The 15865-nt window shown below is 44.5% G+C and overlaps 1 protein-coding gene across 3 annotated transcripts; it reads right to left on the bottom strand.

Moving 5' to 3' along the window:
* Positions 1 to 4297: 4297 nt before the first annotated feature.
* On the bottom strand, positions 4298 to 14927 carry tmem178a (transmembrane protein 178a). 3 transcript variants are annotated; one of them, XM_047366766.1, is made up of 5 exons: positions 9530 to 10293; positions 8414 to 8570; positions 8134 to 8247; positions 7541 to 7678; positions 4298 to 6742 (listed from the first exon to the last, which is right to left on the bottom strand). In XM_047366766.1, the coding sequence occupies exons 4-5, from the start codon at positions 7644 to 7646 to the stop codon at positions 6501 to 6503; spliced, it is 348 nt and encodes a 115-aa protein (XP_047222722.1). In that variant the 5' UTR covers positions 7647 to 7678; positions 8134 to 8247; positions 8414 to 8570; positions 9530 to 10293; the 3' UTR covers positions 4298 to 6500. The 3 variants fall into 3 exon arrangements, with proteins under 3 accessions (XP_047222722.1, XP_047222720.1, XP_047222721.1); XM_047366764.1 differs by lacking the exons at positions 8414 to 8570; positions 9530 to 10293 and adding an exon at positions 12712 to 14927; XM_047366765.1 differs by lacking the exon at positions 8414 to 8570 and having other exon boundaries at positions 9530 to 10290.
* Positions 14928 to 15865: the final 938 nt, after the last annotated feature.

Below are 15865 nucleotides of genomic sequence, written 5' to 3'. Positions count from 1 at the left end.
ACAAAGAAGCACTGATCCAGGAGTACTTTCTATGGGAAGGAAAAGTAAATGTTAATGGATGTAGCTCCTTTAGTCGTTTCATCTAGAAAGAAAGAACAGATAAACTCTGATCCAGTTTTCAAGGTTAGAGTCTGAAAGAGAGAACATAGAGTTAGTTACAGTAGAAGCTCAGTCAGTAGCCATGTCTAGGAGAGAGAAAGGGTTAAACACTGAAAGACAGGGCCATGTGGATCATCTGTAGAAGGTGAGCATTAAGTTGTTGCCAGCAGAAGCTTGGACGATGCCCCTCTCCAGAAAGGTGTCACAGGTAGACACAGAGCCAGGCCAGGTGTAGCTTCTAGGAAGAGAAAAGAGAGAACAAAGTTAAAAGCTGAAATAACAGCAAATAATGCAAAATTGGAGAGTAGTGTGAGAATGTAGCGAAGAGGGTGAAAGTGGTCATTATGTCCTCCAGCAGCCTAAGCCTATAGCAGCATAACTACAGAGATAGTTTCAGTTCAGATTATTTAGTTAAACGGCGCTTATTTACAACAATGTCGTCTCAAGGAACCCCACAAAGGGTCCCACTGATGGTCATTGTTATACTAAAAACCACAATGATTGGGATACCTCTCTCTGTCAGACTGATTATAACCATTGGAAAAGAGAAGGGGTCATACAGGTAGCAGAAATGGAGGTGAAGATTTAAACCAGCCTAGCGCTGTTCCCCTGATCCCTACAGCATATTCCAGCCTTTTTAAGAGAATATTATGATCGACTGGATCAAATGCAGCACTGAGATCTAACAGAACCAGAACAGACACAAGTCCATTATCTGAGGCCATAAGAATATCATTAGTGACTTTCAGCAGAGCTGTTTCAGTGCTATGATGAGCTCTGAAACCTGACTGAAACTCTTCAAACAAGTCATTGCTGTATAAATGTTCACACATTTGATTAGAAACTATTTTCTCAAGAATTTTAGATAAGAATGGAAGATTGGATATAGGTCTGTAATTTTTCAAGTCATCTCGATCAAGCGAAGGTTTCTTAAGTAAAGGTTTAATTACATCTACCTTAAAAGCTTGTGGTTCTGATCCATTTACTAATGATAGATTAATCGTATCTAAAATGGGGCTGGTAATCAGAGGGAACACTTTCTTAAATAATTTGGTTGGGATTGGGTCTAACATACAAGTTGAAGGTTTAGATGAAGCTAATATTTCTGATAACTCAGGAAGCTCCACTGGGTAAGAACAGTCCAAACACAAATCAGGTTCTGCAGTTATTTCCAATGTTGTCTCACTTGCTGAGGATGAAATAATCATCTTCAGGAGTATGAATTACACTGCCCCTTGGAGAAAGTTTTGTTTTAGTAGATCTTTATAAGACAAAGCAGGAACAACATTTAAGGAATCTTTTCCATTGTTAATTTCCTCAGTATCATGGAACAAAACAGCAGAGGGCAAGACCTTGATTTCTACCCCCTCACAAATCAGTGATTTTATTGATTATTTTACAACTTCAATATTTGCTACATTATACAATGTAGTCCCTATGAAACAGAAGGCAATCAGTTATTTAGAGCTGATGCTGTGGTTTAATTCGGGGGTTTAAATCAGATCTTAAGTTTGGTTTTAACATTGACACAAAAAGGTTCTCCTTATGCCTGTGGTTCTGTTTCTGTAACAGTAAATCATGTGAACATTGACCCTGTGAAGCTCATCTTCACAGCAGCTGTAGCTTCAATAAATGAAGTTTTTCTGAAATCACACTGACTGAATTCACACATCTGCGGGACCAATGAGGTGCTGTGAAAACAGAACTCCTGGCTCTGAACTAAACCCGGCCATCTGCAGCAGAGCACTGGTATGAGGAGGAACTGGAAGACGCTTCATTCAAAGAACATAACACCAGTTGAAGACACACAGGACCAGTACAACCAGTCCAAAGTCGGTGGGCTTAAGAGAGTATGTTGTCTGAAGGCTGCTTATTAAATACATTTTTCATATTTTTTACAGTTTAAGTGACCAAATCCTGCAGAAACCCACAGATGTGCCTTATATTTAAAATAATGAATACATGAAACCCACAGCAGAGAGCAGACAGAGACTCTGGTGCTGTTTACATAGTTTATTTACAGATAAACATCAGAATGATATCATAGGACAAATCAAAGTGGCACCTTCAGAACCCAGCAGGGGGCAGCAGGACGCTGCAGAATCCAGTATCGGGTAGAAGAACCCAAAAGGTATGGAAGCAAATCGTTACCATATTTCAAATGAAAAAGCATTTTCAGAAATGCTTTTTCATTTTAAGAATGTGGCTGCATTGTTTGACTCATAAATGAAATTAATAATCAATCATCCTATTTGCATTTTAATTTTCTTCTTCATGACTTCACATTTTATTCCATAATCAAAAAGAAAACAAAGCAAACATTGCTTTTTCGTTTTTGTGGTCTGCCTGCAAAGTACTGCCCAGAACTCGAAAACGAAAAAACATTCCAAGCTGCGGGCGCAGAAGAGTGACGTCAGCAGCTGCTCTTCCTCAGCTCCCTGCTGACCGAGCTACCCATCTTGTTCGGTAGGGGGCGCTGTGCACGTCTGCATTGCATTACATTGCAAACGTGCTGAGAAATTGATTGAATTGCAGCAGGACCGAGCTCAGTTTGTGGCAGTGGCAGACAGAACTGGTAGTTCCAGTGGCAGCCTTATGGCCTGGGACATCCAGCGTGTTTTTAAGCATTTATTTATATTTTTCTGTGAGTGACAATTCAGAATAGCCTCTCTATAATAAACCGGCTGTTTGAGCAATAAATCTTCGTCATCCTTTCAACACGTCACACAAACACATGGTGCTATTTATTTTCCATGTCAAGTAACTACAATCACCTTATGTTATGGGTCTAAAGCTGTTTATTAAATAATAATCAATAATGAAATCATTATTTAAAGGTAACAGGCTATAACAATAATGACATCCTATTTGCCGATAATCAGCATCAGCTTCCACAAAAACAGCGGCAACCGCATTGGCAAGTTTTTACGGCCGGTCTGGCACTTTCTGGCATCCTCGCGGAATCCCGTGCCACCCTGTGGCAGACTGTGGCAGGTCCGCCACAGCCTGCCACCGGAACTACCAGTTCTTCCTGCCACTGCCACAAACTGAGCTCGGTCCTGCTGCAATTCAATCAATTTCTCGGCACGTTTGCAATGTAATGCAATGTAGACGTGCACAGCGCCCCCTACCGAACACTTCTGCACCCGCAGCTCGGAATGCTTTTTCGTTTTCGAGTTCTGGGCAGTACTTTACGGACAGACCACGAAAAAGCAATGTCTGCTTTGTTTTCTTTTTGATTATGGGATAAAATGTGAAGTCACGAAGAAGAAAATTAAAATGCAAATAGGATGATTGATAACTAATTTCATGTATGGGTCAAATAATGCAGCCACATTCTTAAAATGAACAAACATTTCTGGAAATGCTTTTTCATTTGAAATATGGTAACGATTTGCTTCCATAAAAAGGGGGCTGCTCGGGGTATTATGGCTCTTTTCCACTGGCTTTGTGTAGGCGACTCAGGTTTACTCCACTTGGCACAGAACCTGTTGTGTTTCTATTGACCCACTGATGGTTTGAGGCCCTGCCTCCAGCTGTGCTGCTGTTAACTACTGTGTGACATTGTCTCATTAAAATAATCTGTGTGAAACAATAAAAAACCTAAATAAACTAAATATTATTAATGTTCATATCATTGGATATGTAAGAATGTCTTATATGTGTGTTTTATGTATAAAATGATCCACTGTGATAATTATCTGGACCACAGCCCAGCCAGAACTTATAAAATATGGCTCAGAGGTTCTGATGTGAGGGAGGGGGTTTCAGATGAAGCAGGGAGGAGAGATGCTGCTGTCTGGATGGTGAAGCTCCAAAGTTTGCCTGAAGAACATTTTGGGCTTTATGAGGAAGTTCTTGTCTCATCCATGGCAATAATGAGGGCCAGGAAGCCCAGAACCACAGACTCCTGACCGTGGGGAAGTCAGTTTTAGGTTGGATGTTGGATCTTCGTGTTCCATAGATTCAGCAGGTCTTCCTCCCGTTTGACCCGATGCAGACAATCTGATTATGGGCAGCTGCTCTCTGCCTGCTCCCTCCTCCTGCTGATGCTGGTTCTCTGAAGGACCGTCAATAGATGTCAGAACCAAACCCGATGTTTCATGGTGGTTTGTTTGTGCGTCTGATCAGCTGATTTAGGATGTTATTAACTACAGCGCCCCCTACCTGCGTGTCATTCAGAAAGCTGATGTGTCCTTTTTCTTTCAGTCTTCAGGCTGGTTTATGATTAGTAAATAGTTAAATTATATTTGGGTTTGACCCGCTCCGGCCATTGTGGTCCTTAATATTATTGTAGTTCCTCTTGAGTTTTATTTACTTCTCCCTGCTCTGCCTCTTGGAAAACCTTCTCGTTCCTCCTGGTTCCACAGCCAATCAGTAGACAGCAGTCTGTTCATGTCACATGTAGTCCCTACTCCGCCCCGGTCCGACCTGCTCAGGAGCAGGGACCCAAAATCTAGGTTCAGGTACGGAAAAAACAGTACTGGAAACACTCACAAAGCGAGCCAAGTGGAGTGGAGCCGGGACAAATTGAGCCAGTGGGAAAGGGGCATTAGTATGAGGTGGTTCTTCAAAAATCAGATTTTAAAGGGGACAGGAAGTCCTGGGGATGTCAGAAGCCCTGACAGCTGAGATGGATAAGAAATATCTGGTTTCTGACCCAGGTGTTCCCGATCCTGGCTCCACAGGGAACAGAACTGAGCAAGTATAATGAATTCTTGAGAAAGATCTTGGATCCAGACGTTGAGAGACAATCCAGTTTGTTCCAACTGGCTTGAAGGAGTCAGAACACCTCGAGCAGGACCAGGAGAACGAACAGGAGATGGTTCTGAAACAGCCATAACAGGTTCTTCTATAGATCAGACAGAACCACAAAGATCGGTGGGATGCACCTGGTTCCATTCAGTGACACTTGAACAGAACACATTCTGTGTAGCAACCAGAGTTATCCACAGAGTAATTTCTGTCATGTCTGACCCAAAAGCCCTCTGACCTGGAAAAACTCATCTGTCCACTTGGTTCAGTCCAGTTTGTGGCTCAGCTCGCAGCTGAATGATCAGAACAATCAGAACATGGAGCGCAGTATATTCACGGATAGTATCAGAACATTTACAGTATTTACACAGGTATGTCTGAGCTGGGATCCAAACCGGCAGAGGGGTCTTGTACAAAGTTCACAGAACCAACAGGTCTGACAGCTCTTCTTCATCAGTACACTGATTAGCATTCCTGACCTGAGGCTTTTGGAATTATCCAAACAGAACATTTCAGCGTGTTAATTCGGGCCAGGTCATGTGCCCATCCAGTTTGCTCACACTTTCAGATCTGATGGAACCGGACCTGAGCAGCAGAGTTCTGTAGCAGACAGTTGGACTTTTGATCTTTCAGTGTGTGTTTGGGTTGTTTTTTTATTTCTGTGAATCTATGTGGCATATTTCTATGTTTCTGATGGAGCGACACCTTCTGGTTCTTCAGGTTCTGTTTATGAGAGCCAGCTGAATCTTACTGTTCGGTAACATGAATCACTGTGTGTGTGTGTGTGTGTGTGTCTGTATGTCTTTGTGTGTTTTACTGCAGTCCACCCTCAGTCTCAGGCCCGTTCTGTAGATCCGGTTCTTGTGGAACAAGCAGGATCAGCGGCTCCTTGGAAGCACAACTTCATGAGGAACACAGAGTGACCTGAGACAGATCACTCCTGGATCAGAAAATGTCTGTCCTACAGAGTTCTACAAAGTTCTGGACTGAAGATTCTGAACATCCTCACTGGCAAATGTTGATGTTAGTTTCAACCTATCAGATAGAAAACTGCAATCACCTGATCCCACCTGCTGGAAAAACATCTGGATCCTGGATGCTCATCAAGCTGAGAAATAAGAAGGAAAAATACATCCAATCCTGAAACAAATGATGTCAGATTGCACCTGAAAGTTTGGACTTTACCAAAAAACACAAAAATTCTGTCACTTTTGGATTTTTCTGGTTTGACGTTAACTGCTTGGTTAAAGAGAGGCATAACGAGCTGTTGGATGTTAATGACTTCTGACTGTTTAACGAGTTTTGTGATGTTACCGAGTCCAAATCTCCAGATGTTGATGAAACAAAGTTCCTCACTGTCCAAAATAAAAATTCCAAAGAGAATTTTTGTCACCTATGACCACACCCAGCTGTGATGTCATAGCAAAACACCTGAAAATCTTTGCAGGTGGTCAGAGCCTGAACAAAACTGGACCTACAGAGCCAATCACACATGATGAACTCTTCCTGAGTTGACATCCACCAGGGGGCGCTCAGCTGCACAATGGCTCTACAAACAGATGAGCCTGTCCACTTGAGGTCCAATGTCCCACATCAGTCTGCAGCTCTAAACTCTGTCCAGCTTCTCCTGACTGACAGCTGGCGACTCAGACTGAGGATTCACGGGCCGTTTTGGATCTGAGCGCTCCGGCCCGACTTAGGAAAGGAAAGGAGGTTCCAAGGCAGCCGGAGGCCACAGTCAGACCCAGACTGGCCCAGGCGCAGCAGATGGACCATCCGTACCCGTGATCCACGTCAGCTGGAAGGCCGTAGATGAAAGGCGGGTTCCTGGAAAGGTCATAGGTGACGCTGGCTGCATACGTGCACAAAGAGATGGTACAGAAGATCCCTGAGGACAGAGCAGAACCAACAATAGATCAGAAAATACAGTGGAGGTCTCTGAAGACAAAGTTTCTGTTGACCGTTTCTGAAGGGAGCTGCTCTAGAACTGTTCCATCAAAACATCATAAAGTCAGCAGCTGAACCATTAAACTGAACCATCAGAACCTCAGCGGGTAAGAAGCTGAGGACTTTCACTGAGTTAAACAGAACTAGAATCCAAACAGATGCAAATGTTTTTCTCTCCTGGGTCGAATCACCACCTGGTTAACGAGTCGTCTGTTCGATACTCTCTGAACTTTCTCATGACTCAGTTTGACACCATGATGACATTGGACAAACTCCAGATCTATCCTTCCTTTCTTCCTACTTCCTTCCCTTTGATCCAGACTTCCTTCTACTGTTTCAGTGATCTGCAGCAGTTCTTCAAGCTTTCTAAAGGTTTTTTGGACTTTGGCTGCTTTTTATCCCAGTTCCAGTCAAGTACTTGTTCCTGACCAATTTTAAAGGAACCTAACTCTGACTGGAAGCTCTCTTGCAGAAAAAGGCTCCCAGCTTAAAGGATGAGCTAGTGTGGGGCCTACTCTACACAGATTCCTGATTTTGAAGTTATAAATGTTTATAAAATTCCTAATTCTGAACAGATTCCCATTAATGAACAGGATTTAGATGTGAACAGATTTGTGGTTCTGAAATGTGTTAAACCAGACCTGTAAATCTGGTGTGACCTTCAGCCCTGCTGGCCCTGTCCCACTGTGCACTGGTGCAGAGCTACATTTCCCCAGCAGGGGGAGACACAGACATCTACCTGCCATGAGGAAGAGCAGGCCAGAGACGTGCTGCGTCAGGCTCTCCTCCCAGAAAAATCCCACCGACACCACGATGCTGCCACACAGCAGAACAGCCGCCGCCATGCCCAAGAAGCCCGCTGTGATGCGCCGCAGATCTGAGGACGGGCACACACACAAACACACACACGATGCTATATATCTTTGTGGTTCTGCTGAGCAATTCTGTTTGGATCTGCATTATTAAACTCTGTGCATAAGCAAGATGCAGTTTGAAGGTTCTCCGATTACCAGGTACTGGTTCTGCTCTGTTTGTAGGTTCCAGCAAATGAATAGGAAAACATATTTTCATCTGTTTCTGTGTCTAATGAGGCTCAGAGATAAAGAAATACAGAGTGCGTTGCCGTGGTTCCTGTTCACCTCCTCTGTTACATAACCACCATGAAAAGTTTCCATGACAACGGGCAACACACAGTAAGGAGGGCTGCAGAGGAATCAGCAGAAGCTCCTCTGATCTGTGCAGCCAATAGGAGACTGAGCTTCTGAGTGATGTCACGTAGGTGTCCTCAGACTACAGGTAACCTTGACATCCTGCGTGTGTGTGTGTACTTACGTAGCAGGTGCCACTCGTCCTGTTGGATGGTTCTGGTCAGGTTCAGTGGGATGTTCCTTAATCTGATTGGCTGAGAAAAATGATACTTCACAGCTGTACAGCGATCTGCAATACCTGCAGAGACACACAGGTGAGAAACACCTGTGATGATGTCATTATGTACCTGCAGAGACGGAGCTACAACGCACGGAAACAGAAACAAACAGAGCAGCACTAAGCAGGTCAAGTGAATGAGCTGGGCTCACTGAAAAGCTGTAAACCATCTGAAGGAGTCTGTCACCTCTGTGGTTAATGCTAACACTGACAAGTGCATTATGGGAAACGTAGTGGGGCTGCAGTGTTGATGTGATCTTTGCTCCTCCTCCGGCCTGCGCAGCAGGGATCGATGGGTCTAATCTGATCTGGGATCAGAATCCAGCCTAATGCGTTGTAATGACCTGGAACATAATGGAAGCTGATGTGATTTGAAGCGCTGTAATCTGATGTGTGGCCTGAGTGCTACCAGAGTCCAGCTCTGCCACTCTGACCTCCAGCTTTCTGAGACAAAAGCAGACCATGTAACAATGACCCAGGGCTTTCTGATCCAGAGCAGATCAAAAAGTTCAGCTCCACTGGGTGCAGTAGGACCGAGTCTTCTGGTCTGAGGTCAGTAGCACTATTAGTCCACAACGATACTGGTCAGAAAGCAGTCAGAGACCAGAAAGAAGCCAGTATGCAGAAACTACAACCTGATAAATGAATTCAATTCAGTTTATTTATATAGCACCAATTCACATCACATGTCATGATTTTATAAAATCAATTCAGTCCAATCCTACAGATTCCCAGTCAGGTTCTTACATTCTAATTAATCCTGACTATCAACCAGTCAGATTCAGTTATTTATTCAAATTGGATAAAAAGTTTTTCTATCTAAGGAAACCCAGCAGATTGCATCCAGTCAGTGACTTGCAGCATTCACTCCTCCTGGATGAGCATGTAGAGACAGTGGACAGTCACTGGTGTTGACTTTGCAGCAATCCCTCATACTGAGCATGCATGTAGCGACAGTGGAGAGGAAAAACTCCCTTTTAACAGGAAGAAACCTCCAGCAGAACCAGAACCAGGCTCAATGTGAGCGACCATCTGCCACGACCGACTGGAGGTTTGAGAGAACAGAGCAGAGACACAAAGAGAACAAAGAAGCACTGATCCAGGAGTACTTTCTATGGGAAGGAAAAGTAAATGTTAATGGATGTAGCTCCTTTAGTCGTTTCATCTAGAAAGAAAGAACAGATAAACTCTGAGCCAGTTTTCAAGGTTAGAGTCTGAAAGAGAGAACATAGAGTTAGTTACAGTAGAAGCTCAGTCAGTAGCCATGTCTAGAAATGAGATTAATATGCCTACTGGTTCTTACTATTCTGTTCTGGTCCATATCGGCCAGTTCCAGATGTATCCGGTCAGTGTTTTTAATGTGGGTAACCTCAGCATTACTGACTCCAACAATGTCTGCAATATTTGGACAGAAATAGGGACCCAGATGGTTCTGTTGACTGCATGTTCTTCATTGGCTCAGAGTTCTACAGATGCTGGAGTGGGATCAGTTGCAGATTAAGTAAAAGCACTCCAAGCTGACGTTCATTTTGGAGAAAAATGGGCCCAACATCTTCCTGGATAACAGACGAAAAACTGCAGTTAGTGGCTCCAACATGCCAGAACCACAGTAACTACAAATCCAACTAATCACTGTAACCAACCAGCATCAAACACTTTAACCAGCACCAACAACCCAAAATCAACCAACTAAATCTTCTCCAAGTTACTGACCCAACATCAACCAGCTGAAGCAATATGACCAACTCAATCCAACCATGCTCTTAACAGCTGATAACATGGACAGACTGCAGGCATCAGCTTGCAGGTACTGATCCACAGGCATGGGGTTGAGCTCACATTAGTACATTTCTTCTTCTATCAAAACTGTTTTCACTCCAGTTCATATTTAATATACACAGATTATCAATAATATTGATCAGCTAATAAACCATCAGGTGACCTTTGATTCCTTCACAGGTCAGCCTTCTGTTCCATTACACACCCTGCTGTGATGTCATTACACACCCTGCTGTGATGTCATTACACACCCTGCTGTGATGTCATTACACACCCTGCTGTGATGTCATTACACACCCTGCTGTGATGTCATTACACACACAGCTGTGATGTCATTACACACCCTGCTGTGATGTCATTACACACACAGCTGTGATGTCATTACACACACAGCTGTGATGTCATTACACACCCTGCTGTGATGTCATTACACACCCTGCTGTGATGTCATTACACACACAGCTGTGATGTCATTACACACCCTGCTGTGATGTCATTACACACACAGCTGTGATGTCATTACACACCCTGCTGTGATGTCATTACACACACAGCTGTGATGTCATTACACACACAGCTGTGATGTCATTACACACCCTGCTGTGATGTCATTACACACACAGCTGTGATGTCATTACACACCCTGCTGTGATGTCATTACACACCCTGCTGTGATGTCATTACACACCCTGCTGTGATGTCATTACACACACAGCTGTGATGTCATTACACACACAGCTGTGATGTCATTACACACACAGCTGTGATGTCATTACACACACAGCTGTGATGTCATTACACACACAGCTGTGATGTCATTACACACCCTGCTGTGATGTCATTACACACACAGCTGTGATGTCATTACACACCCTGCTGTGATGTCATTACACACCCTGCTGTGATGTCATTACACACCCTGCTGTGATGTCATTACACACCCTGCTGTGATGTCATTACACACACAGCTGTGATATTACACACCCTGCTGTGATGTCATTACACACCCTGTTGTGATGTCATTACACACACAGCTGTGATGTCATTACACACACAGCTGTGATGTCATTACACACCCTGCTGTGATGTCATTACACACCCTGCTGTGATGTCATTACACACACAGCTGTGATGTCATTACACACCCTGCTGTGATGTCATTACACACCCTGCTGTGATGTCATTACACACACAGCTGTGATGTCATTACACACCCTGCTGTGATGTCATTACACACCCTGCTGTGATGTCATTACACACACAGCTGTGATGTCATTACACACACAGCTGTGATGTCATTACACACCCTGCTGTGATGTCATTACACACCCTGCTGTGATGTCATTACACACACAGCTGTGATGTCATTACACACACAGCTGTGATGTCATTACACACCCTGCTGTGATGTCATTACACACACAGCTGTGATGTCATTACACACCCTGCTGTGATGTCATTACACACCCTGCTGTGATGTCATTACACACACAGCTGTGATGTCATTACACACCCTGCTGTGATGTCATTACACACCCTGCTGTGATGTCATTACACACAGCTGTGATGTCATTACACACCCTGCTGTGATGTCATTACACACACAGCTGTGATGTCATTACACACCCTGCTGTGATGTCATTACACACACAGCTGTGATGTCATTACACACACAGCTGTGATGTCATTACACACCCTGCTGTGATGTCATTACACACACAGCTGTGATGTCATTACACACCCTGCTGTGATGTCATTACACACCCTGCTGTGATGTCATTACACACCCTGCTGTGATGTCATTACACACCCTGCTGTGATGTCATTACACACACAGCTGTGATGTCATTACACACCCTGCTGTGATGTCATTACACACCCTGTTGTGATGTCATTACACACACAGCTGTGATGTCATTACACACACAGCTGTGATGTCATTACACACCCTGCTGTGATGTCATTACACACCCTGCTGTGATGTCATTACACACACAGCTGTGATGTCATTACACACCCTGCTGTGATGTCATTACACACCCTGCTGTGATGTCATTACACACACAGCTGTGATGTCATTACACACCCTGCTGTGATGTCATTACACACCCTGCTGTGATGTCATTACACACACAGCTGTGATGTCATTACACACCCTGCTGTGATGTCATTACACACACAGCTGTGATGTCATTACACACCCTGCTGTGATGTCATTACACACCCTGCTGTGATGTCATTACACACCCTGCTGTGATGTCATTACACACCCTGCTGTGATGTCATTACACACACAGCTGTGATGTCATTACACACCCTGCTGTGATGTCATTACACACACAGCTGTGATGTCATTACACACCCTGCTGTGATGTCATTACACACACAGCTGTGATGTCATTACACACACAGCTTGAGACTTCTGTGCACGGAGTCTGACCTATGTGTGTGTTGCAGCTGCATGATCCTCTGAACATACATGAACATGTTGACACACAGATCAGCAGCTCATCCTCAAATCTAACTCCTCAATCAATCATACATCCATACATCTGTGTATCTATTCACTTATTCAGCCATCATGCTAAATGCAGGTAAATATAACCGGTGATTCATATATATATATGTGTATATATATGTGTGTGTGTGTGTGTGTGTGTGTGTGTGTGTGTGTGTGTGTGTGTGTGTGTGTGTGTGTGTGCAGACCCCGGTCGATAAGCTTGTCGATGTCCGGGTCCAGTCCCTTGAAGTAGCACTTCCTCCACAGGCCGGAGTGGGTTGAAAACAGCGGCCTTCCGCACTCCGTCTCCAGGATTCCCATTCCCAGGATGGCCCTCCAGTTTTCCAGCAGTTCTTCCTCCCTGCTCCCAACATGTACTGGTTTCATGAGCGCCACGTCCCTCTGCCGGGTCGCGGCGCCGCCAGTGTCCACTAGAGGCAGGTGGTAGATGGGCATCTCCCGGTTCTTCTGGTCGTTGGAGTCGGAACCGTCGCAGTTCTTCTTGTGCCTGCGCGTGTCGGTCTGGTACCAGTGGTCCGTGGAGATGGCTGTGACCAGCAGCAGCAAGGACAGGGAGCTGAGGGCCAGGCTCACAGCAGACACCTTTACCGTGATGGGCCGGGCTCTCTCCATGGCCGGAACCTGGACCGAACCGGTGACGGTTCTGGTCCCGTTTTCAGTGCTGGTTCCGTTACTGGGCATCTTGAGCGGCCATCCTCCTCCTCCATCAGCTGTTCCCGGTTTGCCCTGGAGAGCGCGTTGTCATGCCGACTGGCCTCAGAGCTTAGTCAAGGTGATTGCAGGTTGGCTGCCGCACCGGAAGACACCCCTTCAAAATAAAACAGGATACCGGCATCATTATTATAATAAAAACAAAATCCTAGTGACAGTGTGTTATTAGAGTTTGATCTCCGGTGCTTCCTCCTGGCCTGGCATGTATCAACTGAAGCGAACGTTGATCTGTAGCTCCTTGTGGGTCACCTAAAGTTTAAACATCCTTTCAGATGCAGACAAGAAACAACTGGTTAAACTGGGCCTCCTGACCAGTGCAGAAGGTGGGAAACCTTATGAAGCCAAAACACCCTCCGTACATAAAACCGTTTCCCAGCCTGGGTTGTCATCAACAGGCAGCTGCAGTGGAGAGCGTTCCTGTTCCCACTTCCTCCACGCAGATGGGGAAATATGTAATCAGCTGCTCCCTACAGACCACAGAAAGTTCTAATGATGTTGTCCTTAGTCCCTTCCATGTGCAAACCACCTCCTGTTTCTGCAAAGTCAGTCTGCTCTTACGAACCTTCTCACTCAGAGAACCTCCATTTTAGTCACTGTGCTCCTCTGTATTCACAGTTCCTGTTTTTATTACTATCACCATCAACAAAACATGCTTTATTAAGGGACAAACAAATGAGTATTATCTTCTTAGTCATAAACTATTCTGTTCTATTCCTCATGTTCCTTTCTGCATCTGTCCTATCTATAAGGCTCTGCACCAGTTTCTATAGATTGAAGGTCAGGTACAACAGCACAGAGCTCGATAAGCATGCGATACATTTCAGTGATTTTATTTTGAAATTCAAAAGGAAATTTAAGGTCATATAGATGGAAATGACATAACTGGTGGTGATAAATAGTAATGACAGTAAAGGAAATAAACTCCAGATTAAATGTATTCTTAAATACATCTGAAAATAAATGGAGCAAATTTCAAGGTGGGCATTATCACCTGCTACTAACTTGGTATCGCTGTGGAGAAAAAAAGAAGAAGATGAAATATGATGATGTTCATGGCTGTTAGTGGTATTCAGCCCATAACCTCGTTCCCTGGAAGAATTTTGATAGGTTTCACAGGTCTTATTAGAGCAAACACGTGTGTCATTACAGCAGAAACAGGTATGATCAAAAAAGCAGCTTCATGGCTAACAACACTTCTTCAGTGTGGAAGAGCCTTCAGTCTGTTACCAACTATACTAATCTCTATGCTGTGACGACACCCAGCCTGGCTGAGGATCTAAACTGTTTTCATTGTAGGTTTGATTACCAGCTTTTCCCACCTCATTCTCAGAGGAAAGGTCAACCTGCATCTCCCACCAATAACTCTACAACCCCCTCCTCTCTCCCTGCCTGCACTAAAGATCAAAGAGGAAGATGTTGATAGGGTCTTCTGGTTCTGATTGGGAAGAAAGCTCTGGGTCCTGATGGTGTCACCGCCCTGAAAACCTGCGCTGACCAACTTACCCCCCATCTTCATGCATATCTTCACCAGGTCTATGGAGCTGTGTGAGGTTCCCTTCTGATTAAAAAACACTCCACCATCATCCCAGTACCTAAGAAACCCATCATAACAGAATTAAATGACTACTGCCCTGTCGCCCTGACGTCCATGGTCATGAAATCTTTTGAGCGACTGGCGTTGAACCATTTCAAGGACATCACAGGTCCTCTGCTGGACCTCCTGCAGTTTGCTTATGGGGCAAATAGATCAGCAGATGATGCAGTTAACTTGGGGCTACACTTTATCCACTTTATACACTGGTCCACCTCGACCACCCAGGGATGTACGCCAGGATCCTGTTTGTGGACTTCAGCTCAGCCTTCAACACCATCAGCCAAGACATCCTCCACCAGAAAGTCACCCAGCTCACAGTGCCAACAGTGGATCACCAGCTTCCTGACGGACCAGCAGCAGCAGGTGAGGCTGGGGAGCACCGTCTTCTGCTCATGATTCGTCACCACCTGCGACCGCCAGGGGTGTGTTCTCTCCCCACTCCTCTTCTCCCAACATACAAATGACGGCACCTCAGCGGACCCGTCTGTGAAACTCTTAAAGTTTGCAGATGACAACACTATTTTTAAACTGATTCAGGACAGTGATGAGCCTACATACAGACAGGGGGGGATCCGCTGGTACACTGGTGCCCTCAGAACCCATCTGGAGCTAAACCTGAGAGATGGAGATGATGGTGAAGATGATGGTGTATATTTAAAAAAATAAAAAAAAGACTCAAAAATGTATATTGTGATTGTTGTTTTAAACTGATGTTTGATATGTAATGTGAGCGATGGAAACCAAAGTCAAAGTCCTTATTTGTTCTCACAAACTTGGCCAATATGTTGATTCTGATTCTGATTACAGCAGACAGGTGTGATTATAGTAGACAGGTGTGACGACAGCAGAAACAGGACTGTTCCAGATGTGTAAATATTTTCTTGTTTTTGAGAATTTGAGTTTTGTGCCTCACTTGGACTCATCTTTGTCCTTGTCAGCTTTATCTTGTTTCCACGGAAACAAGGTGACTGAGGTCTCATGGGAAATCTCAGGTGAATGCAGCTCTGGTTCTCTCAGAAAAAAAAATAAAAGCT

This window comes from Girardinichthys multiradiatus, chromosome 5, assembly GCF_021462225.1.
Source record: "Girardinichthys multiradiatus isolate DD_20200921_A chromosome 5, DD_fGirMul_XY1, whole genome shotgun sequence".
In the NCBI taxonomy this organism is placed as follows: Eukaryota; Metazoa; Chordata; class Actinopteri; order Cyprinodontiformes; family Goodeidae; genus Girardinichthys; species Girardinichthys multiradiatus.
The sequence above is the reverse complement of the archived record's forward strand: the minus strand, read 5'-3'. Positions and strand labels throughout refer to the sequence as shown.